The 25,037-nt window shown below is 41.4% G+C and overlaps 3 protein-coding genes across 3 annotated transcripts; all 3 read left to right on the top strand.

Annotated features, from left to right (window-relative positions):
- The first annotated feature begins 2,139 nt into the window (after window positions 1-2,139).
- Window positions 2,140-13,968, top strand: dyrk4 (dual-specificity tyrosine-(Y)-phosphorylation regulated kinase 4). The gene is made up of 14 exons (XM_070830587.1): window positions 2,140-2,397; window positions 5,061-5,144; window positions 6,616-6,768; window positions 7,015-7,165; window positions 7,413-7,576; window positions 8,611-8,747; window positions 9,389-9,529; window positions 10,371-10,509; window positions 10,740-10,821; window positions 10,947-11,119; window positions 11,225-11,285; window positions 11,492-11,621; window positions 11,790-11,971; window positions 12,147-13,968. The coding sequence occupies exons 1-14, from the start codon at window positions 2,374-2,376 to the stop codon at window positions 12,416-12,418; spliced, it is 1,893 nt and encodes a 630-aa protein (XP_070686688.1). The 5' UTR covers window positions 2,140-2,373; the 3' UTR covers window positions 12,419-13,968.
- A 997-nt stretch (window positions 13,969-14,965) lies between these two features.
- LOC139201078 (NADH dehydrogenase [ubiquinone] 1 alpha subcomplex subunit 9, mitochondrial-like) lies at window positions 14,966-19,327 on the top strand. The gene is made up of 11 exons (XM_070830299.1): window positions 14,966-15,033; window positions 15,961-16,134; window positions 16,406-16,503; window positions 16,639-16,730; window positions 16,851-16,992; window positions 17,121-17,223; window positions 17,462-17,532; window positions 18,005-18,081; window positions 18,498-18,593; window positions 18,869-18,935; window positions 19,058-19,327. The coding sequence occupies exons 1-11, from the start codon at window positions 14,979-14,981 to the stop codon at window positions 19,226-19,228; spliced, it is 1,146 nt and encodes a 381-aa protein (XP_070686400.1). The 5' UTR covers window positions 14,966-14,978; the 3' UTR covers window positions 19,229-19,327.
- Window positions 19,328-20,897: 1,570 nt separating this feature from the next.
- Window positions 20,898-24,247, top strand: LOC139201045 (NADH dehydrogenase [ubiquinone] 1 alpha subcomplex subunit 9, mitochondrial-like). The gene is made up of 10 exons (XM_070830258.1): window positions 20,898-21,054; window positions 21,326-21,423; window positions 21,559-21,650; window positions 21,772-21,913; window positions 22,042-22,144; window positions 22,383-22,453; window positions 22,926-23,002; window positions 23,418-23,513; window positions 23,789-23,855; window positions 23,978-24,247. Exons 1-10 carry the CDS (start codon window positions 20,898-20,900, stop codon window positions 24,146-24,148), a joined length of 1,074 nt encoding a protein of 357 aa, XP_070686359.1. The 3' UTR covers window positions 24,149-24,247.
- The last annotated feature ends 790 nt before the right edge of the window (window positions 24,248-25,037 follow it).

Here is a 25,037-nt window from a genome sequence, read left to right as displayed (position 1 = left end):
ATTTGAAGGAGCCTTCCACCCCTGAAAGGGCTCCCTGTCTTCCTCTTGTTGTCCCTCTGTTTCCCCATTCCACTAAAGGGCCACTCCACCAGCAGGGGCCCATCACATCACAGCACCGTACATTCGTCTGATTTAACTTCCTGATTATTTGGTGTTTTTATTGTATGATTGGTACCTTAAACGCAGCAACAGTTTAGGGAATAAGAGCCTAGATTATGAGAGTGCAATAAGGAGGTCAGGAGCAGCTTCCTCGATAGTTCATCTTATCTCATCCTGTCCTAAGGCTGATTACTGAAGTGGCCACCGCTGTTGCATAACAGCTGTCATCTAATCATATTCATCTCCTGGACTTGCGCTGCGCCCACATCACATGCAGGCACTGAGCTGTTTCCCCCCCTGCTGTGGGGATTAGCCATTGGAAAACAAATGCCCTCTTCTTACATTTGCATCATGACAGCGACACAATGTTAAAGGGATAGTTTGGATATTTTTGAAGTGGAGTTGTGTGATGTACTTATCCGTGATCAGTGTATAAGATAGACAGTCGGCACGCCCCAGGTTTGGAGGAGCAGACACGAGTGCTCACTGGTGCTAAGCAATGTACTGGTGCAGACATTGGTGCACAGACAGAGACCTTTTCACAAATATACCCTCTTCATAGCTGCCAGACTCCACTGATAAAAATTTGGTCCAGTGGCTATGAAGAGAGTATACAGCGATACAACGGATTCAGTTCCCAGACAAAAAGGGCTGTCTGACGGCAATGTGAAGCGGTGAAAGTATTCCAAATATAGCAAACACTTTAACTGATATAAATTTTTTATAGGTGGCTAAAATACATTTTTCTGCTGACCCTGTCCACAGCAGGACATTTCTCATCGTCTACGCTGGGACTCACGTCTGTGTCTCTAAATTTGGGGCCTGGAGAGCACAATCTGTTGACCTATTACAGCCCCACTTCGAGAACTGTCCCTTTAACTCTAGAACACAAACGTCTAGTGTTCGAGGGTTAATGCCATAATGTCTGCTCTCTTGTTACAAGATGTGTTTTCATGCATCACTGTGTTCAGGGGGAACCTTGTAACTCTTTTTTTTTTTTGATGAGTTGAGAACATTTGGCATTGCTTTGAAAAAACAGTATATTGATCAGTTTTTAAAACATTAAGCAGTTTCCTGTCTTCATTTCTGATCATTTAACATTTTAGAGATGACTTGGCAGAGATGGTATTACATGCTTAATTGTTTCTCCTCCTTTCTCTTTTTTTTCCCACTTGACTTTTGGCTTCTGTAACAATTGTGCTGACATTTTGACAAAGACTTTCTGCTGTTTGATTTAGATTTTAAGACATTGACATTGAATACGTTTGAGTTTCCTGCAGGTTGAGACTGCATTTGCAGTGCTCCAGGCTTATGTATTTTGACAAGGATAGCTGTCCTCTCCCGTCAGTTTTCACATTTTTTTCAGCACTTGTGAGAAGTTCTGCAGGGTTTGAGCAGTATGAGAAATTCTTGTTTTCCGTATAGGCAAAAATAGTACATCCTAAAGATTTAAAGAGCTTATATAACATATCTGAGCAGAGGGAGAAATTCTTTAAGAGACAAGCAGCCTATTCTTCAAAAAGCTGCCCATTTTATTCCAGTTTTTAGCATTTGGAATCTGCTCATTTGGTGATACAATATCACTTTGTGTCCAATGCAGCCCAACCATCATCGATATGTTCCACCTTTTAGTCTGTTCTACTTTGATATGCAGGAGAAACACTTGAAACAAATGAAGGAGTCTGATTCTGTCACTCTGTGGAAGGAAGACTGCATCTCCAGAATGACAGTGAGTGGAGGATCCTCTCTGGAAGTCAGTTTGAGAGCGTGCAGTCTGCATAGCATCTACTGTAAACTGAGTGCGTCGGTGTGAACCCTCCGTGCAGCGTCGGTGTTGGAGAGCGCATCAGTCACCCAGCGTGGTGTAGGTGGACGACAGCAAACGGATAAAAACAAATCTATATCGGGACACCCCCAGCTGTCAGCGGCAGAAACCTGAACAGGTGGCTCCCTCAGTGTCTTAGCAGTGCGCAGAGACCCCTCGACAGCTTGCCTCGCTCGCTAATCTCCTCTCTGACGACAGCGCATTTACCCCGCGCGCGTAAAACCAGGAGTACTGCAGGTTTGGTGTCGGTGGAGCTGATCAGTCATCGGGATTTTACTCATCGCTGCTGATTCAGTCCTCTCCAAGAAGTTGGACTGGTGGAGAGCGTGTCTTTTGTTTTGAGGCTGCGCTGACAGAGTTGGATACAATGACTCTTTCTTGGATTTTATAATCTCTCCCCTGTGTTTGGGTTGTCAAGCAGCTGTAAGGACTGGCTTTGATAAGACAGCATGTTGCCTGAAATAAATAACAAGGTGAGGTGCTTTGATTTGGTAGCAGGTTGGTTGGCAAAATAGCAATTTCCTGAGGTTAATTTTAGTGTGACTGTACTCTGGTTTGTTCTCATAGTCACAGACAGAGTTGGTCTAATTATCTAATTAATGAGGGAGTTTTTTATATTATTATAATCATTCTTTATCTCCCTTAATATCACTTTAATCTTTCTCTAGTACAGATTTCCTATATGTGCTTGTCCATGGAGTAAGAATTACCTTTGCCCAGCTACAGGGCTTCACTCCAGGCTAATTCCATTTTGGGAGAAACCCCCCGACAGGTATCCTTTTACAGTGATAAACTAAAATAAAAACATTTACTGTACATTCTCTATTCATCTTTATTCACCCGTGCCAATAATGTACAGTTATTCTCACTTTGGAATTATTTCCATTTCTCCTCTCCAAGTTATCCCACTTGAATGCTTATTTTGTCGTCCGCCCCCTTTCTCCTGACCACACGCCAAGTTATGATGAAAAATCTGATCCATTTCTATTTCAGTCGATGTTTAGCCTACTTATTTCAGTGTTTGTTGTGCTGACAGATTCTGTAAGTCTATATGCGTTGTGGTGTATTTTTTCACACCTTACATGGAAACTGATGTAAATTTAACCTTCGCTGTTTTTGGATCTTAAAAGAAATTCATCTCTTTTTTTGACTGCTTTAACAAACTAACACTACAAGTAACATTATGATCACATGGATTGATCAGTGGTCCTGCATCCCGCCCTGTGCTCACGCTTCATGCAAACGACTTGTGTTATGTGCAATGAAAACGAGAGGGCAGTGTGATTATACGTTGAAAAATGCCTGTCTGACAGCTGATATTGTGAGTGAGCCCAGTTTTACAGTTTGTTGATGTTTACCTTCAGTTACACCTGCGGTTTTAATGCGTCGCTGACCCTCTGACCAACTGACCCCGGAGGACTGACCCCTACTGAGCCAAAGCTGCTCCCTCACACCTGCTGGGATGATCCCACCTCCTGCAAAGACCCCCAGTCACTCAGATACAGACTGTGACTTCTCTGTCCTTGTCTACACTTCCATTTATTTATTCATGTGCCTGTATCTGAACTTGTCGGCACACTGAGTGCAAACTCCCTCTGTTCAGTATGTTTTATTTGTGCTGAGTGCACTTATTTGTACACAGGAAAGACATTTTACAGTGTCAGGCAATGCACAGATGTGAAGTATTATTATGTTATTTGCGTTATTGTGAATATATCCTGAATATTTAACCCCTCCCTTTTGGATCTCAAGAAAAAATCATTATTTCACCTTCTTCTAACAGAGGTGAGAAATACAGAACAATGTGCATTCACTTTCTCATAATAGCGCTCTTTTCTATCACACAGATTGAGCCGTGATCACGGTTACTTTATCCACACACTGACTCTCATTCATCACAGTGGCATAAAAGGTCACCGTCACTATTTTTCTTTGGCACTTGTGCTGATGTTACTGGGTTTCCACTGGCTCAGTGCTCATTAGCGAGGCTTACAGCAGACCTTTACAGGTGATGTTTTAGAGGCCAAACTGCCGCGTTGACCTACATGTCTCCTGCTGTTGCCCCTGAGAGTGTCACATGACTACATTATTGTATCATATCCTTCTTTGGCAACATGTTTGCTCGTCTCATTGAAGGCCTTAAATGTGAAGAGCAAAGCTAGTGAGTGTTTGCAGGATCCAGTGCTCAGTGAGAGTCAGAAGTCTGTAAAGCAGAGTTAAGAAGTCAGTTCAGGCTCTCATCATCCTCTGCTGAGCTGGCTGAGAAGGGTCACTTTAGCTCGTCCTCCCTCCGGACCACACTGCACCAACACTGTTCTGAATCTGCTTTCCAATCAGTGGTTTAGTGTAAGATTATGATTAGGAAGCTGTTTCCTATCCAGCACCTGCGAACAACACCCCACCCAGCCTGTATCTACCCATTCCCCCCTCCCTCCCCGACTGCCAGGCTGGCTGAGTGACTTTAGCACATATCCCCATATGGGGCTAAGCTTTATTTCACCCATATGGTGTCACCCAGCGCAGCTGCATGCTCACCCGCTGATTAATAAAGCACGTGTACGCTGGCTTGGTGTCGGAGAGAAGCGTGCAGAATCATCCCAAATGTATTTTATCTTTTAAATATCCGGAAGTCTGTTGTTTTGGGCTTAAACAAATTGAGGCAAGTGGATCACCAGTGTGCACAGGCTTGGAGGCACGTGTACACCCACTGCCAGACACACGGATGTGCACATGCGCACACACCTGCAAAAACCAGCAGGTACACAGAGAACGCTGGATCGCGCGAGGATGGTTGTTGCTGGGTTTTTGCAGAAGTAATCTATTTTAAGATCACAGTGTATTATTTTTGCTAGTCTGGCTGCAACCTCGCTCAGCTGCCCAGAGGCTGTGTGTTTCTGAGGAGACTGGAGAATCCAGGCAGCATGAGCACAAGAAGCAGTGTCATTATTATTTAATATGACTGCTTTAATCTTCTTCTTCGTCTTCTTCTTCTTTAATCTTCTTTAAGGATTCCTTAATCTGAAAAATATACATAGAAAGAAAGAACAGATGTTATTACACACAGACAGAAATGTGCCACAGTTTATTTTTCCCATCTTGCAGCGTTTTTTATGAATTGCTCTCATTCCTCCCACAGACGTCACGACCGGAGGCCTTCCCTCACCCTCACAGACTCCCATCAGAAGGCAACCGCCTGGGGACAAACCGACCCTGCTCACAGGTCAGCGCTTCCCCTCTGCAAGATGCTGCAGCAGCACCCAGAACACGTCGTATCAACAAAGCCATCTTTTCCTTCAGCGTCTGAATTACATCAGCTTATTCATTTAACAGCCCAAAATATTGCTCGAGAGATAGTATTCCTCCTTTCTCCTTTCAACACCAGAACGCCTTCTCCTATTACAAATCAGAGGCTTCGACGAGCATAATTGAAAATTATTACTTTGCCTCACTGAAACATTTCTATTCACATACTGACGCTTATTTACTACACGAATGTGCCTGTGCACATCTGTCTGCACATATGTGGCTATATGGTGTAACGCATCACAGATTTCCATTGATATAAGTGCACCTTACTGAAGCAGCACGCCCCCCAGCTATGCACAGGCACATAACTGTGTTTACTTCCTTTGCCTGTTGTGGCAGGTGCTCGCAACTATATTTAGCCCTATCTCTATGCGTCATAACCAAGTTGGCAGATCCTGCAGCAGCTCTTAACACGTGAGGGGAAATATCAGAACTATCTACGGTAAAGATGGGAAAGCCTTTTTTTTTTCCTGGAATGCTGTTAACAATTAATGTGAAAGATTAAAGACTACGTAACAGCATGCAGGATGTATGGGCAGCTCTGGTGGAATGCTTCCACCAGAAATTTGAGTGGGATTGCAGCTCAGTAAGTGAAGACATGTCTTAAATATACACTATAATGCCCCTCTCGACACAGATACACCACTGCAAGATATCTCAGTTTTCCCAGAGAGTTTGGCAGAGGCCAGAGGTCTAATTTTGCCCATCATTGCCAGGGACCAGCCTGTCAAGGCTGTGACACATGTAATCGTGCTCTCAGAGCAAGCAGCATGGCAGTCAGAGAAAAGCAGGTTGCTGCTCTTCGCCTCCCCCACAGAGACGCCGCAGACAGACTCTGTCAGGACCCAGCCTCACAGCCTTTGTCCCCATTTCACTCTCAGCCTGATCAGTAATTCCAGCCGCTACCTGCTGGGGGGTCCCGGTCACCTGAGCCTCCGCAGTCGAAATGCATGTGAAAGGGACGTAGATCGCTAGCTGAGAGCAGAAACCAAATCTGATGAGGTGCTCATGAAAAAATGACAGCAAGCTTGTAGCTACAGTGTAAAAAGAATAATGCACTTAGACGTCACAGTCGCTGACCCACTCTCTCTAGCTGCTTTTGTTGTCTGTTTACAGCTGGATGTGCTGCTCAGTGTTTGTTATTCAGTTGCATTGAATCATTCCCTGCAGAAAAAGATCTTAAAAGCCTTCTAGCCGTGGGAGTTGGCCGATTTATTTGTAGATTTTCCTAAATATTCTCACTTTTTGCCAGTCTGCCTTCATCCAAGTCTTTCATCACTCTGCTGTAAAGTTTCATCTGACCCTATTTTATGCTTTTCTTTGTTCATTTTTTCATGTTGCTTTCTGTATTTTAATACAATTAAAACTATCTCTCTGGTTTACAGAAGTTTGGCACTGGTGTCGGGTCCTTGCCTCAGCTTGAGCCACCGGTGGTCCAGGTGGTGGTCAGCAATGCCAAAAACCAGCACCAGCAGTCGGACAACATCCTGCCCCAGATTGCCAACAAAGGGGGCCAAAACAACTACCAGACTCATCCGGTGAGGCTCTCACACTCCAGCAGCCCATAAATTCCTACAGTAGCAGCTAATTTTGTGTATAATAGAATATTTCTGAGATTCGAACATTATTATCCCTCCAAGGCAGCTTATATAACTCGAAACAGAGAAACAGCAGTAGAAGGTTCACTGGGGAAACATGATGAAGGTCACACTGTGGTTCATTTATCTTTTCTTTGCTCATAATAATAAGGGAATGTACTTTCTCTATGTGTGTTCATTGTACAGGATGAGAGGCCGAAGCCCGTCCAGCAGTTCAGCATGCGCTTCGGTGCAGCAATGGATAAAGTGACAGCCTCTCGCAACAGCAAGATTTTAAGCAACAAGCTGGAGAAAGAGAAGTCATATGAGGGACAAAGGTTACCCATGTCCCCCCTAGGTATGTTATTATGGATAACAATACAATAGTACAAAATGATAAAGGCACAGAGATGTTTTCCACATTTTGAATCTTTTGGGGGTGTTCCAACACAAACACGTAACTGCGTAAAAAATTTAGATTCTACTGATGCAATAAAAATAGCAGGCTGGCATTAAAGTCGATTCTTCGCAATCCCCTGCACTCTGCAGAGGGCTAATCAATATGGTGACTCATGCAGTCATCCTCCTCTTACTTCCTGTTGCAGAGGCACTGAAGAACTTCCAGGAGCGGCTGACGGAGTTTGAGCAGGAGGAAATCATGGACTACTCAGAGATCTGGTTCATGGGTCTGGGCTCTCAGAAGATCGAGGGTTCCCAAGGCACTCCGCAGAACTCTGGATATGACGACGAGCATGGAAGCTATATCAGGGTAATGTGTTAGATGGAGCATTAAAGGACCACACCTGCAGTTATAATAGGAATTATCACATTAAATCTCATTCAAGCTGTTTCTATACACACTGTTGCCCATAAAGTTGGAATAAAATGTTTTTTACCTCTTCTCATGAAGTGATTGTGACAATGTGATTTATTCTTGATAAATAAAGTGTATATCTTCTCAACTTTATTGATCAAACTCTTCCAAACATATCACAGTCAAACTTAAAACACAATTAACCTTTGCAAACTGTGTATTCAGGCTTTAACAAAATTGGGGGTATTGAACAATTATTCCAACTTTATGGGCAATTATTATTATTACATTAGTATCCTTTACACTAATTGGTTTCAGTTCATGTTAGTATTGTATGAAATCAACTTGCAGAGAATATTGAAAATGTTTGAGATGGGTGCTTTCTCACAATGACATTTAGTCCTTCTTTAAAAAAAAATCAAAGTTATGTTACTGGTGAAGCAGTTAAAAGATGAGTAGAGACATAAAGACACAATTTCAAAGTCAGTATTAACTGAAAATGTGAAGACACAATGTTAATTATCATTTCACACACACACACACACACACACACATACACAAGCAATCAAGCTCCCTAAGCTGAACTGTACATGACCAGATGCCTTCATATGACCTTAATCCAGCAGCTGCAGACATGAACCCGCCATTCTGTCAGACTGGCTTCACTGTTGAAGCTCAGTACTCCCGTACAATAAAGTGAACCGAGGTCAGGCTTAACTGTCTTGTATAAGTCAAGTGACTGGCAGGCAGTTGATAATGTAATGAATGAGCCATTTAAGGCTGAGTGACTGACCATTGTTTGGACTCTTAATATCTCTGTTGAGGCTCATCTCGCTGTGGCAGGCTCACGCACAGTTAATACTGTCGCTGCTGTGTGCACAGCAGATCAGTTGATGGTGATGGATATTTTTATTTCTGTAAAAGCATACAGTACATAACAGTTAAGCCTGCTCAAATATTCACTGTGCTCTTCTTTCTTGCTTTCCCAGGTGCTGCATGACCACATTGCCTACAGGTTTGAAGTGCTTGAAGTGATTGGGAAAGGCTCCTTTGGGCAGGTCCTCAAATGTCTGGACCACAAGAACAACGAACTTGTAGCCATTAAGATGATACGCAATAAGAAAAGGTACACAAAAACCCCAACTTTTCATTCTGATACATTTCATTTCATTCTTGGCAAGTCACCTGTGATTGAATCTTTTCTTAGCAGTAGTACTACTGTATTTAAATGACAGTATACATCCTCAGATACACCATAGAAAGTGTTTTTTGTCACATTTAAGGCGTCAACTTTTGGCATTCATTTGAGATCTGATGCCCCTGTTGTGAGGTTTTTCCCACATGCCCTTGCCAGGATCATTTTACATGTAGTGAGTCTGCCAAATGGTCGAGATCCTTATTTAGCATGATAGAAGTCGGCACCTCGTGGTGTTATCTTACCTGTGCGTCCTCACTGAGGATCACAGCGGCAGCGGCTGCCCGAGCCCTGTAGGTTAGACGCAAGAGCCATCGGGTTCTCGCCGTCACTTCAATAATGCAGAAAACAAAATGGGTGCAAACTGCCACAGCGGTGCCTCAGGAACTGTGTCAGCCGATCTTATCTGATCTATCCTGGAAGTTGACTTTAAGAGTTATCCACTCAGAACTTAAACATTTGTTTTTACTCTGCTGGACATGGACATTCAGAAATCAATGTTGAAATCAAAGCTAATATACATATATTTTTTTTCAAATTTCAGTATCCTAACACGCCCTGTAAATCTGCAGGTTTCATCACCAAGCGCTGGTTGAGCTGAAGATCCTGGATGTAATAAAGAGGAAAGACAAAGACAACCTCCACAATGTCATCCACATGAAGGAGTACTTCTACTTCCGCAACCACCTTTGCATCTCCTTCGAGCTTCTCGGGTTAGCACGCTCACTCATACTGTGCATGCAAGCAAGCAGGCCCACATGTTCAGAAGTTAGTCTGACAGGAGACGATAAAGACGTCACTGAATAATTAAACCGTTAATCAAAGGTATTCATGGTTAGCCACCTTTCCCCAGCAGTGTTAGATCACTGTGGTCTTATTGAAACCACTTTGATTCATTACTTGCAAAGCTGCCGGACTGCAGCCAGTCAGGAGCTAAGTGATCACCTGTGTACCTTAAGCCATCTGTGTTTTAGCATGGATCACCTCTGATATCTATTTGAGGGGAGATAGTTTTGTGTATCACTCTGGCTCAATGACCTTTAGAGGACGTCTTGGACTGCCGCCTTGTCTAACATTACTGTCACCGAATCCTTTAGTTAAGGCCTTGATTGCGGCCCTATCTCTTACCCCCTCTTGCTTCATGGTGTGAAGGCTCCAGTTACACAGTCTAAAGAAGTTTATGCTTATCGCAAGAAACAAGAAATAGCAGGAGGACGCACGCTGTGTCTGTCTCCCTCTGAATGGGAGTGCAATCATAAGTATGCGCTCGGTGGTCAGTGGATGTTTTTATCAGGGGTAAAGTTAAGTTTAGAGCAACATCAAACTGAGCAGTCTTCTTTATTTAAAGCGTTTATTTGAGGAACAGGAGGAAGTTCTTAATGTGGTGTATCTGTTTCATCTCATTATCTCATTAGTCCTGAGATAAAAGAAGCATTAAAAAAAAGGAAATCAATCCACTTAATTTTTTTTTTAAACATTGCAACAAAGGAAACATATTTTGCATGTTTAAACCACATTATGAGCTAACATCTCACGTGTTGTTCCTTCCATCAGGGTGAACTTGTACGAGCTCATCAAAAAAAACAACTTCCAGGGCTTCAGTCTCGCTCTGATCCGTCGGTTCACCCATGCTCTTCTCAGGTGCCTGCAGATGCTGCACAGGGAGAAGATTATCCACTGTGACCTCAAACCGGTACGGACTTTTGGAATATACAGAAAACATGAGACACTATGTTAAAGTATATTTCTGTCGACAAAACACCAAACCTTTGCACTGAGTGGCTGTGGTGCTGCTGGTAATTGTGCTGCAGGAGATTCCCCAGAACAGTAGTGTGAGCCCTGCTCCATCTTGTGGAGCAGTTTAATATTGCAGCAGCAGTGCATGAAAGCAAAGTGAATGTTTTTGCTCCTGTTTCTGAACAGGAGAACATCCTTCTGTCTCAGAGAGGGCCGGGGAACATCAAGGTGGTTGACTTTGGATCAAGCTGCTATGAACAGCAAAGAGGTAAGAGTGTGGAACTGAGAGAGAACGTAACAACACTTGGTGAACATGTCTGACTAGTGAAAGAAACAGCCAATCTTATATAACTGTCTTTAGAACTTATATCCGTCTCCTTTCGTTTCCACTAGTGTACACCTACATCCAGAGTCGCTTCTACCGCTCTCCAGAGGTCATCCTGGGTCACCCCTACAGCATGGCCATTGACATGTGGAGTCTGGGCTGCATCCTTGCTGAACTCTACACAGGCTACCCTCTCTTCCCAGGAGAGAGTGAAGTAGAGCAGATAGCCTGCATAATGGAGGTATGACATTAAAAGCAGTTCTGCTTTTAGTGTGTGCTTAAAGTTTCCAGTGTGGTTGATGAGTTTCTTCATCGTGTTAAAGCGTCCTGATGTTTTGACCGACAGGTTCTGGGAATGCCTCCGAATGATTTTGTCCAGTCGGCATCAAGGAGGAGGTTGTTCTTTGGTGAGAATTTATCTTCGCATAGCTTCTGATCTTTTTCTTATGTCTGTGGATATTTTACATGATCTACAGCGAGCAGTATATGATTACTAAATGTTATCAGATGATGAATGAATAGCTAGGCTAGCCCCTTACGGAAGATGTAAGAGAACTCCATAGGATCGATGTGCCGAGATGATAAATCAGGGCTGTTTGGTAATTATGTGCAGACTCTAAAGGAAACCCCAGGAACATCACTAACAGCAAGGGGAAGAAGAGGAGACCCAACTCCAAGGAGCTGTCAGATGCTTTGAAAAGCAACGATGCTTTGTTCTTAGACTTCATCAAACGCTGCCTCACGTAAGTTCACTCTAAACATCTGCTCGGCTGTTCACAAAAACAGGCTTTTCTTTCATCCGTCCCGCATTTTAAGTAGACTGCATGAAAACTAATTAAAGTATGTGTCAGCGGAACTATAAAAAAGCACTTGCAGACTTTAATTATTTTCTCATATTATTTATTTTTCAGCTGGGATCCGACCAAGCGTATGACTCCTGATGAGGGGTTACAGCACGACTGGATCCTGGAAGGGAACTTCAACAAAGTCCGGCCAAGAGCCAGGACAACAGTGAAGAAGACCTCAGACAGTTCGACCAGCACAGAAAACAGCAGCGATCACGGCCTCCGCAAGCAAGCTAACAGCAAGCCCAGTAAGGATACAGTCCATTCTATGTACATATAGAGAATATGTGTATGTTTTATAGATACAACAATATAGCATAGACTTGCCTTACATAACTAGCTGATGCCATGACTGCATACCCACTGAGTTCTTCTGCACTCACGCTGAGCTGACCTTTAATGTCCTTTCCATCCACGCTACAGTGGAAAGAGTCAGCTCAGAGAGCGTCAACGCTGACAAGCTGCAGAGAGACAGCTCTTCAACAGGAACAAAGATGGCCCCCGCCGAGCGTCTGCGGCCCATCGGGGCCTCAGCAGAGGAGGAGGTGTGTGAGAACGGGGGCAAGCTGTCCACGGATACCAAGCAGCAAGAAGGAGGCGGAGAGAGGCCTGTTCACATCATCATCAAGCCTCAAGGGGAAGTGGGCACAGAGCGAAATGACAGCCAAGAAAAGTGTTTGCCCCCTATCATCTAACATTCGAAGGGAATCGACAAGTGGGAACTGGGGGTGATGAGACTCAGCGTCCCGCTCCCCACCTTGAGAGTGATTGAGTTGTTGAGGTGGATGTAAATGGACAGCTGAGAGAAAGTTGCATTTGTTTAGTCCTGCACACACAGAAAATTAAAAGATCCAGTATGGTCTCATTTGCTCCAAACGCTGCCATGCTGCTTTACAAAACAACACGTTAGAGAAGTCAGAGCCAGAGAAAAGTCTCATGCAGCTCAAGTTGATCATTTCTAGGACGCCAACCAGTTCCCACATGCCGTGAACAAAACACTGGTGTACGGAGCAGAAACACTGATCATCAGCAAAGAGGGACATCTTCTATTTATTGATTTAAGTATACAGTCATAGTGTTTTATTTCTCTCTGTGAAACCAGGAGTTTGTATGACAGTGAACTTACTCAGTCAGTTGTTGTTTTTTTTTATACAGAAGTTTGGATGCAGTTTCAGATATTTTGTTTAAATGTGTCAGAATTCAGACTTAAAACCGTCAGCCGCACAAGAAAGCTCATGTTCAATTTAGATCCAGTGGTTTAAAACATGATTCTTACTATAGCGCCCACTTTTCGCCTCCACTGTCTCCTGTATTATTTATTGAATCCAATCTTTGCTGTGCATTGAAATCTTTGATAAACAGGTTAAACACTTTCACTTTTCTCATAACCATGTTAAAAAACGAAGCGGCTGACTTTAAAAAGTGCATGTGTAGAACATTTATCCAGTCTTTGTTTTTGCTTTTTGATCTTTATTTCCTTTTAGACATTTTAGCATTACTTTCATTATGGTATACGAATTGTGTGCAATAAAGGCTGAGCCAAAACATTTTTTTTAATCATGTTAACAAAGTAATAATTGTCATATTGTTTTTAATTGTAGAATGCAGTTGATGTCATTGGTTATTAATGATTTCACTTATTTATTATGGAATATGTTTGATCCTGTTTCATATTTGTTTATCAATTTAATCCAAAAATTATAAAATATGTATTTGTTATAGAATTCATTGTATATATTTCTGCTGTAATTTCCTATGTATGTGTAATACAGAACATATTTTAACAAAATATTTCAGATATTTGTTGAGGGTTTAGACAAGGTTTTACTTGTTGTGTTGTTTCTGTATGAAAACATTTTGTATGTCTGTGTTAATCATAATATTTTTTATATTAGAAACAAAAAGACAATCCTATTATCGATAGTTGTGCCTTGCAGTATTAGAGATCTTGCACTTTACCAATTGTGTGTGTACACCTGGATTAGAAACCGTTGGATTCTTACCTGTCAAACAGACAAGGGTTCAGATACCCTGCCAGGATCCCTTTTATCTGACAATCTTTTTACAATTGATTAATGTCTTTAGTCGCCAACAGAGATCCAATTTGAATTGAAGACAGACCCGTGCCCTCATTATTAACTAAACAACCAGAGATACAGAGCAGGTGGATTGTAGCCGAAATAAGAAAAGTCAAGATAAATCATGTTTATGTCTTTTATGATGAAATAAAAAGTTGTTTCAAAGAGTGCTTCAATATTTCATTTTTTCATTCTCATTTTTATGTTTTCCGTGATTCAACTTGAAATGATGGCACATGGATCAAAGCTGAATCAGACCACAGACTATATGTTTATAAGATGTGGCATCATGGCAGGCGTTTCCTCCTGCACCTTAAGAGAGGCGGTTGACAAGTAGTCAGAGTAATAAATGCCAATATACTGTGATATACTACTGTGTTAACTTATCACTTGTAGTTATGAAGTTCTATGGAGTCTGGAGTGATAGTCTTGGTAATCTTGCAAATTAATAGTAATTACCAATTAACAATGTAATCAGTCTATTAATTTTCACAGCTTGTTGCTAGATAATTGACTGATAACATTTTCACTCTCTCACTTCATAATTAAAGATATGTAAGCAGGGATCCACCTACCAGCTTACATAATATAATATAATATAATATAATATAATATAATATAATATAATATAATATAATATAATATAATATAATATAATATAATATAATGTTACTTTGAATTATTAAGTGCATCATAAATGCCAAATAATTTATTCAATTGTAGATAGGTGAGTGATGAACTGTTTTATTTAGTGTAATTAACGATTGAAAATAACAATTAGAAATAATAATAATTATTCTGATGGCACAATCCAGACTCCATAGTTTGGGTTTAGTCAGAAATGGTTTTGGACTGCAGTAAAACGAATTGAATGTCAATAAATCATCACTTATTTATTGAATGTTCACAGCAGATTCAGTATGAGATCACAGAGGTGTTGGTCCCTCTTGGCCTCTTATTGACTGTGAGACATTTTTATTTTAAATAGTTTCAAAATGTTTGTTGTTGGATGTTGGGTGGCAGATTTTGTGGATACGGTGTCTGAGATGTTGTGACCACATTTTTATTCTATTTCATTTTATTTTTGTGTGCCATGGAGGTATTTCGGCTCAATGTACGTTAGTCGTGAGTTCGCATGCACGTATTTTGTCCCACACGGTATGCCGTAGTCGGAAAGATGGCGACCGTGGCGCTTGTTAGCCGTCCTGCGAGTGTCCTTCCTAAGATTTCAAGTGAGTAATGTCAAAACAGTAGGCGTCAGATATTAACCTCAACATCGTAGAGTGTAACATGTCGTGATTTTAGGTGTGTACACATATGTTATGCTAACACAGTCAGACCACACTGTCGACTCGAGTGACCTTGCTAATAGGCACGGCTAGTCACCTGCTAGCAAGGGCTTTAGCCAGCTACTAGCTCACATTTGGATCCTTTAACATGTTGCGAACCCTTGTCAACCCTGTTATACATACGAAATAACGGCACTTTAAGTTGTTACTGTATAATATAGCGGCAGTTTGAGATGTCTGGCTGAGTCATGTATGCTAGCTGAAGTTTAGCAGTGACGAGTATTGTAAATAATAAGTGTCTGCATTGGCACTGAGTTAGCGGCAGTCACTGCTATGTATAATGCAGTATTCATCCCCTCGCACACACAAGATTTTTGTTATTCGTAAGAAAGTGTTAAAGTCCTTTTAAGATGTTGGTTTTGATCTGGTCCGTGTTTGTAATATCGTCCCATTTTCACCATTAGTCTTACAGCTGGTTTGTAGTTTGCAGAGACAGAGTAAAACTGTCCTCAAGTAAGGAAATAATGAGTTACAGTGAGACATTGTCATCATAGTAATCTACAGTGTCTGAGAGGTGTTGAGTCATCAATGCTTTTTTCTTTTTTAAGGCTGCAGTTTGTGAAGTTAAAGTGGATTCTGTGATACTGTTTGATAAATGTGGTGTCTGCCCACCACATTTATCAAATCAAGGTTAAATCACTATGCTATTATTACTCTCCAACATGATGAGAGCGCCCTGAATCTCTATAAAACAGTGCCAACAAATCAGAACGTAACTTTTATGACGGAAGGACTTGCTAAATTATTGTGGCAGCAGAGTTTATCTTTCCTGTTAATCAAAGGCTGCCTGTGTTCCTCTCCTCCCAACAGGTAGCTGCTCCCCTGCTGTGCTGTCAGCTGCCTGCGTCACCACAGTCCAGCAGAGGAAGCTGCACCATGCCGTCATCCCCAAAGGGAAAGGAGGACGCTCCTCATCCAGTGGAATAGCGGCAACGGTGTTTGGTGCCACGGGTTTTCTGGGTCGATATGTGGTCAACAGGCTGGGTGAGCCAAAAGTTGCAGCCTAAATACTGATGCTGATTATATGCACACTGACTTCACTTTATATTCAGCAAACTTGTGTCCTAATCTCTGCTACGAGAACCATTTTTATATTATAATGTTGTCTGGGATGCTGTTGACGTGTTACGGAGGTTTTACTCCAAAAATGTTTGAATGGTAACACTTCCCCCATAAATTGACCCATGTGTGCTCCTTCGTAATCGAATGGCACAAAGATGTGATTGTGTGTGTTTCTTTTACTGATGATTTGCAGGTCGGATTGGCTCTCAGGTTGTAATCCCCCACCGCTGTGATCAGTATGACCTCATGTACTTGAGGCCCATGGGCGATCTTGGACAAATTCTTTTCATGGTGAGATGCATGCAGACACACGGACTCCTTTCAGACATGTTGCAACACTCATGGATGGTGGGATCTCTAATCTGCAATACATTTGTAGCCTTAAATGAAATGCAAATGCATTGTCTCTGGTCTTTCTTGCTGCAGGAGTGGGATGCCAGGAACAAAGACTCCATCAAACGGGCTTTGGAGCACTCGAATGTTGTCATCAATCTAGTGGGCAGAGAGTGGGAGACGAGGTATGCTGGGGGGGAAAAAATGCCTTTTAAGCGTCTCATTTATGTTGAGAATAGGTGTGTGAATCGTACGTAAGCGTCCAAATGCGAGACACAGATTTTCTTTCTTGTTTTTGTGTAAAGGAACTATCACTTCGAGGATGTCTTTGTGAGCATCCCTCGGCAGATTGCCAAGGCAACCAGGGAGGCCGGCATCACAAAGTTCGTCCACATGTCTCACCTCAACGCTGACATACGCAGCCCGTCCAAATACCTGAGGAACAAGGTAGAGGGCTCTTTCTCCACATCTGTCTTAGTCAGTCAAACTAGTGCATCTGTGTCTCTGTTGTACAGTGTATACATGTTTATACCAGTGTGTATTAATAGGTGTGTCCAATGTTCCTTCTACCGTAGGCTGTAGGAGAGACAGCAGTGAGAGACGAGTTTCCTGACGCCATCATTATGAAGCCCTCCGAGATCTTTGGCAGAGAGGACAGATTCTTCAACTATTACGCAAGTAAGACAGTTGTTTGTGTGTGAAGGAGTCCACGATTGACTTGTTTGCCAACATGCCAGTCTCTGAGCCGCAGAGGCTCCAGGTTTCTTTGATGTGACGTCTTCAAGCCCAAGTGGAGCTGTTGCTAAATGTCGTTTGACCACTTCAGTGTTCCACAGTGTTGAAAATGTTCTATAGTATTAACAGTTAGCCAGCTAACCAGTGAAAATTTAATGTGTGGCTTCAATCCTTTTTAAAGACATGCGCTGGTTTGGCAATTCTACTCCACTCATCGCCATGGGGAAGAAGTCTGTGAAGCAGCCTGTTTATGTAAGTTTGTTGAAAAGAAGCAGTTATTTTAATATGTTTCCCTAAAATAACTTTAGACTCACAGAAAGCTTCTAAAGTTTCAATTAGGGTGTGGCTGGTAATATAATTGTCACTTTGTGTGTTGTTTGCCAAATAAGCCAGTACAACAGGAACTTGTTGTGAAACAGGAATTTGTATTAGGCTCTTAACTGAAGATCATGCTGGCATTTGATAACAAAAATGCTGCAGAACTTGCCATAACGTGCCAACATGTTTTTGGAGGAGTGCCCATAAAACATACTTGCTTGTGTCAGATTTGCAGTTTAATGTTATGACAACAACCAAGTCCTGTTGGTTATCAGCACTCTTACAACAGTCATAATGCAATTTGACAAATCAAACAAATTCTGTGATCAACTTGGTTTTCCAATATTTAAACTCAAGTCACTGAGTGTGTTTATCAAATGATCCCTGCTACACTTTTCTCCCTCAGGTGGTGGATGTGGCCAAGGCCATTATCAATGCTGTCAAAGATCCTGACGCTAATGGAAAGACATATGCATTAGTTGGGTAAGTGGTCAGCACTCAAATTACTTTGTGTGAAAATCTGTCTCTAGGAGTTCAGTAAATACTGAAATTTGATAAGTGTGACAATAAGCATAAATACTTCAGACATTTAAATTAATAGCAAAGATTGCAATGGTCATGATTACTTCAAGTTGTACTGAGAAAGACTGTAAACTGCAATTTAGTGCAATTTACAGAATTATCAGACATAAAAGCTGCCCACACTAAAAGTACATTTAATGGGAAAACAAAATGCATGTCATCAAGCAGTAGCTTAATTTTCAGTTCTTAAAGCTGATGTCTACAAGATAAAAAGTTATGATTTTGTTAAAGTTTACTTACAACAGTCTGTGTGTGCAGAACCCTGATTTACATTTTGAGGACTCTCCTTCATGAATTGTTTTTGTCTTGCTGTCTAGTCCCAACCGTTACCTCCTTCATGACCTGGTGGAGTACATCTACGCGGTGGCTCACAGGCCTTTTGTGCCCTACCCCCTCCCCAGCCCACTCTATCAGTAAGTCCTTTTGTACATGTTTCTTCAACACTTTCCAGTCGTCTTTTATCCGTGTTCGCACAAAGTCTTAAAAGACAACAACAACAAACAAAGGCGGTGCCTTAAAGACTGCAGAGTGTACACCCACATGTGCTACAATATTAACATTTGGGTTTGAGCAGCTCCAGATATGAGGATATTCCTCAGACTGTTCCCTCACAGAGTCAAAAACTCCTGGGTGCACATGTTATTTACCACTTAACAATCACGTGACAGCCTCTGTTTTTTCTTTTTAGCCTTGCCGCTAAGATTTTCTCAATAACCCCATTTGAGCCGTGGACAACCCCAGACAAAATTGAAAGGGTAAGAAAGCCAGCGGTTTTGGTCCAATGCTAAACTTGGTGTTTTGAGAATTGTACCACCAACCATCCTCAACACCCAACACTCAGCGAGTTATAATTGTGTACCGTAAATTTATTTTCCAGTTCCACGCAACAGACATGAAGTACCCAGGACTTCCTGGTCTGGAGGATCTTGGCATCACTCCAGCCACTGTAGAGCAAAGGGCTATTGAGATTCTGCGTCGCCACCGCCGATTCAGATTCCTGGAGGCTGACTTGGACGAGGCGAAGCCAGCGAAGACTGTCAATTATTAAACAACCCAACATCTTCCCAACATCACAAGACAGAGGAGTCAGTACCTCTGATTGCTCTTAAACCATATTCTGTACATAAATAAAAAATTATCCTCTAAAGGTTTTCCTGTCTTGAGCATTTACCGTCACACCATTCTGTACAGTTTTGCAAAGATGAACGAGGAAAAAAGTGTTCTGATGTGTAAAGCCAATAGAGTACTTCATTAATACCTAAAGAAAATCAGGTCAGATGAATCACAAAAACTGGTGAGGTAGGTCAGAGACAATGCAAGCAAAAAGTCACATTAAACACAGCTAGAATAAAAAGCATGACAGGTCAAAAACAGGATTTGCTGATGACTTGAAATATACAAATGATGAAACTATTTGGACAGTTGCTTTTGAGATAATTGTGAAAACAAACGTGATTATTACAGTGTCACCTTGAGGTCAAGAAGTGGAATTCTATGTGCCTGAGTTGTGGGTGGAATTTGCAACCCACCTGCCATGTCTATTAATTTATACACAAATATTGTTATTATATGAGAAGTGTCAGAGCTGGAAAATGCCAAGATTCAGACCTCATGCAGGACGGAGAAAGTGGGATTTTAATTCTCAACCTTTGCATCCATAGACACCCGTTGCTTATTGCTTATTTTACTTTTCTATTATATATATATGTATATTTGTGTGTGTGTATATATATATATATATATATATATTTATTTTATTTTTTTTGTGCCTTATTTTGCTAGTTTATTTTCAAAGACGTTGCTCCTTTTGGGGAAAAAAATATACATATTTGTGATTATGACTAATTTTCTTTAAAATAATACATTGTGATCATGACTATATGCAGGTGCTCTGTTGAGGTATAGAAGTCTACATTCAGAAATATATGATATGTGCGGGTGATTTATTTAGATTTTTGTGACATTTGGAATGTGAAACATCTAAAGATTTAGATTACTTGTAATAACCCATAACTACTTGAATTCATCATCAAATCATTACCAAATTTTATACAAATCCTTGTAGCTGATTACAAGATATAAACGTTTTGCATTTGTGGTGCCCCCCCAGTGGCCCTTAGACTGCATAGCAAAGCTGGGACCTAGCGTCTGATAACATGCACCAATTTTCGTTACAATCTTATTCTAATGTTATTTACCAGCATGTATGTAAAAACGTATTTAAAGACACAGGTCTAAAAGTGTATAATTTCAAAACAAATGGATCGAAATGATGTCTGACAATTTCTCAAAAATAGGACTTTGAGAAAACTGAGACAAAGACACAGCATTTGATATTTATAAAGCAGCTAGTCTGCTCAGTATTGCTAGGAATACACAATCCTTAACCTTGACTACAGCAGAGAGTCCTAGCATATCCACCTGAGATAAGGCCTTAACATGGAGACAGGGCTCCTGTGGAGGTTAAAGTGACCTGCTCTGACCTTTAGGATAATTTGGAATGACGCCAGCTAACAGCTGAAAGGAGATACCTTGTAAGGGAAAGGGGTCATTTTTCCCTCACAATGCTCATCAATTTCTACTTTAACCCTTTATCAGGCAAGGGACCATATTTGGTAACTCAAGTGGGAGTTCAATATGCCGCCCCTTGCCTCACCATGAGGCAGTAGAACTACGAGATTTCTCCAAGTCAATCAGCAACAATCAGGCTACATGACATGCTGTCAGCTGCCTGTGTCACCACAGTCCAGCAGAGGAAGCTGCACCATGCCGTCATCCCCAAAGGGAAAGGAGGACGCTCCTCATCCAGTGGAATAGCGGCAACGGTGTTTGGTGCCACGGGTTTTCTGGGTCGATATGTGGTCAACAGGCTGGGTGAGCCAAAAGTTGCAGCCTAAATACTGATGCTGATTATATGCACACTGACTTCACTTTATATTCAGCAAACTTGTGTCCTAATCTCTGCTACGAGAACCATTTTTATATTATAATGTTGTCTGGGATGCTGTTGACGTGTTACGGAGGTTTTACTCCAAAAATGTTTGAATGGTAACACTTCCCCCATAAATTGACCCATGTGTGCTCCTTCGTAATCGAATGGCACAAAGATGTGATTGTGTGTGTTTCTTTTACTGATGATTTGCAGGTCGGATTGGCTCTCAGGTTGTAATCCCCCACCGCTGTGATCAGTATGACCTCATGTACTTGAGGCCCATGGGCGATCTTGGACAAATTCTTTTCATGGTGAGATGCATGCAGACACACGGACTCCTTTCAGACATGTTGCAACACTCATGGATGGTGGGATCTCTAATCTGCAATACATTTGTAGCCTTAAATGAAATGCAAATGCATTGTCTCTGGTCTTTCTTGCTGCAGGAGTGGGATGCCAGGAACAAAGACTCCATCAAACGGGCTTTGGAGCACTCGAATGTTGTCATCAATCTAGTGGGCAGAGAGTGGGAGACGAGGTATGCTGGGGGGGAAAAAAATGCCTTTTAAGCGTCTCATTTATGTTGAGAATAGGTGTGTGAATCGTACGTAAGCGTCCAAATGCGAGACACAGATTTTCTTTCTTGTTTTTGTGTAAAGGAACTATCACTTCGAGGATGTCTTTGTGAGCATCCCTCGGCAGATTGCCAAGGCAACCAGGGAGGCCGGCATCACAAAGTTCGTCCACATGTCTCACCTCAACGCTGACATACGCAGCCCGTCCAAATACCTGAGGAACAAGGTAGAGGGCTCTTTCTCCACATCTGTCTTAGTCAGTCAAACTAGTGCATCTGTGTCTCCGTTGTACAGTGTATACATGTTTATACCAGTGTGTATTAATAGGTGTGTCCAATGTTCCTTTTACCGTAGGCTGTAGGAGAGACAGCAGTGAGAGACGAGTTTCCTGACGCCATCATTATGAAGCCCTCCGAGATCTTTGGCAGAGAGGACAGATTCTTCAACTATTACGCAAGTAAGACAGTTGTTTGTGTGTGAAGGAGTCCACGATTGACTTGTTTGCCAACATGCCAGTCTCTGAGCCGCAGGGGCTCCAGGTTTCTTTGATGTGACGTCTTCAAGCCCAAGTGGAGCTGTTGCTAAATGTCGTTTGACCACTTCAGTGTTCCACAGTGTTGAAAATGTTCTATAGTATTAACAGTTAGCCAGCTAACCAGTGAAAATTTTATGTGTGGCTTCAATCCTTTTTAAAGACATGCGCTGGTTTGGCAATTCTACTCCACTCATCGCCATGGGGAAGAAGTCTGTGAAGCAGCCTGTTTATGTAAGTTTGTTGAAAAGAAGCAGTTATTTTAATATGTTTCCCTAAAATAACTTTAGACTTACAGAAAGCTTCTAAAGTTTCAATTAGAGTGTGGCTGGTAATATAATTGTCACTTTGTGTGTTGTTTGCCAAATAAGCCAGTACAACAGGAACTTGTTGTGAAACAGGAATTTGTATTAGGCTCTTAACTGAAGATCATGCTGGCATTTGACAACAAAAATGCTGCAGAACTTGCCATAACGTGCCAACATGTTTTTGGAGGAGTGCCCATAAAACATACTTGCTTGTGTCAGATTTGCAGTTTAATGTTATGACAACAACCAAGTCCTGTTGGTTATCAGCACTCTTACAACAGTCATAATGCAATTTGACAAATCAAACAAATTCTGTGATCAACTTGGTTTTCCAATATTTAAACTCAAGTCACTGAGTGTGTTTATCAAATGATCCCTGCTACACTTTTCTCCCTCAGGTGGTGGATGTGGCCAAGGCCATTATCAATGCTGTCAAAGATCCTGACGCTAATGGAAAGACATATGCATTAGTTGGGTAAGTGGTCAGCACTCAAATTACTTTGTGTGAAAATCTGTCTCTAGGAGTTCAGTAAATATTGAAATTTGATAAGTGTGACAATAAGCATAAATACTTTAGACATTTAAATTAATAGCAAAGATTGCAATGGTCATGATTACTTCAAGTTGTACTGAGAAAGACTGTAAACTGCAATTAGTGCAATTTACAGAATAATCAGACATAAAAGCTGCCCACACTAAAAGTACATTTAATGGGAAAACAAAATGCATGTCATCAAGCAGTAGCTTAATTTTCAGTTCTTAAAGCTGATGTCTACAAGATAAAAAGTTATGATTTTGTTAAAGTTTACTTACAACAGTCTGTGTGTGCAGAACCCTGATTTACATTTTGAGGACTCTCCTTCATGAATTGTTTTTGTCTTGCTGTCTAGTCCCAACCGTTACCTCCTTCATGACCTGGTGGAGTACATCTACGCGGTGGCTCACAGGCCTTTTGTGCCCTACCCCCTCCCCAGCCCACTCTATCAGTAAGTCCTTTTGTACATGTTTCTTCAACACTTTCCAGTCGTCTTTTATCCGTGTTCGCACAAAGTCTTAAAAGACAACAACAACAAACAAAGGCGGTGCCTTAAAAACTGCAGAGTGTACACCCACATGTGCTACAATATTAACATTTGGGTTTGAGCAGCTCCAGATATGAGGATATTCCTCAGACTGTTCCCTCACAGAGTCAAAAACTCCTGGGTGCACATGTTATTTACCACTTAACAATCACGTGACAGCCTCTGTTTTTTCTTTTTAGCCTTGCCGCTAAGATTTTCTCAATAACCCCATTTGAGCCGTGGACAACCCCAGACAAAATTGAAAGGGTAAGAAAGCCAGCGGTTTTGGTCCAATGCTAAACTTGGTGTTTTGAGAATTGTACCACCAACCATCCTCAACACCCAACACTCAGCGAGTTATAATTGTGTACCGTAAATTTATTTTCCAGTTCCACGCAACAGACATGAAGTACCCAGGACTTCCTGGTCTGGAGGATCTTGGCATCACTCCAGCCACTGTAGAGCAAAGGGCTATTGAGATTCTGCGTCGCCACCGCCGATTCAGATTCCTGGAGGCTGACTTGGACGAGGCGAAGCCAGCGAAGACTGTCAATTATTAAACAACCCAACATCTTCCCAACATCACAAGACAGAGGAGTCAGTACCTCTGATTGCTCTTAAACTATATTCTGTACATAAATAAAAAATTATCCTCTAAAGGTTTTCCTGTCTTGAGCATTTACCGTCACACCAGATGAACGAGGAAAAAAGTGTTCTGATGTGTAAAGCCAATAGAGTACTTCATTAATACCTAAAGAAAATCAGGTCAGATGAATCACAAAAACTGGTGAGGTAGGTCAGAGACAATGCAAGCAAAAAGTCACATTAAACACAGCTAGAATAAAAAGCATGACAGGTCAAAAACAGGATTTGCTGATGACTTGAAATATACAAATGATGAAACTATTTGGACAGTTGCTTTTGAGATAATTGTGAAAACAAACGTGATTATTACAGTGTCACCTTGAGGTCAAGAAGTGGAATTCTATGTGCCTGAGTTGTGGGTGGAATTTGCAACCCACCTGCCATGTCTATTAATTTATACACAAATATTGTTATTATATGAGAAGTGTCAGAGCTGGAAAATACCAAGATTCAGACCTCATGCAGGACGGAGAAAGTGGGATTTTAATTCTCAACCTTTGCATCCATAGACACCCGTTGCTTATTGCTTATTTTACTTTACTTTAACATTCAGCATTGTTTTAAGACGGTGTGGTCTCTTTTCATATTGGGGTTGGAATTTGTGTTTTTGCTTTTCTATTTTATACATATGTGTATATATATATATATATATATATATATATATATATATATATATATATATATATATACACATACACACACGCACATATATACATATACACATATATACATATGTGTATATGTATATGTGTGTGTGTGTATATGTATGTGTGTGTGTGTGTGTATATATATATATGTATATAT

Source organism: Pempheris klunzingeri, chromosome 5, assembly GCF_042242105.1.
Source record: "Pempheris klunzingeri isolate RE-2024b chromosome 5, fPemKlu1.hap1, whole genome shotgun sequence".
In the NCBI taxonomy this organism is placed as follows: domain Eukaryota; kingdom Metazoa; phylum Chordata; class Actinopteri; order Acropomatiformes; family Pempheridae; genus Pempheris; species Pempheris klunzingeri.
This window is presented reverse-complemented; position numbering and strand designations above follow the sequence as displayed.

Coding starts and splice junctions, on each gene's coding strand:
- LOC139201078 (XM_070830299.1), top strand. CDS start 14,979: ATGGCGACCGTGGCGCTTGTTAGCCGTCCTGCGAGTGTCCTTCCTAAG. Junction 16,731..16,850: donor GGCAGAGAGTGGGAGACGAG/GTATGCTGGGGG, acceptor TTTTGTGTAAAG/GAACTATCACTTCGAGGATG. Junction 18,594..18,868: donor CTCCCCAGCCCACTCTATCA/GTAAGTCCTTTT, acceptor TTTTCTTTTTAG/CCTTGCCGCTAAGATTTTCT.
- LOC139201045 (XM_070830258.1), top strand. CDS start 20,898: ATGCTGTCAGCTGCCTGTGTCACCACAGTCCAGCAGAGGAAGCTGCAC. Junction 21,055..21,325: donor ATATGTGGTCAACAGGCTGG/GTGAGCCAAAAG, acceptor GATGATTTGCAG/GTCGGATTGGCTCTCAGGTT. Junction 23,003..23,417: donor AAGACATATGCATTAGTTGG/GTAAGTGGTCAG, acceptor CTTGCTGTCTAG/TCCCAACCGTTACCTCCTTC.
- dyrk4 (XM_070830587.1), top strand. CDS start 2,374: ATGTTGCCTGAAATAAATAACAAG. Junction 2,398..5,060: donor TGCCTGAAATAAATAACAAG/GTGAGGTGCTTT, acceptor TTCCTCCCACAG/ACGTCACGACCGGAGGCCTT. Junction 11,972..12,146: donor GCAAGCTAACAGCAAGCCCA/GTAAGGATACAG, acceptor TCCACGCTACAG/TGGAAAGAGTCAGCTCAGAG.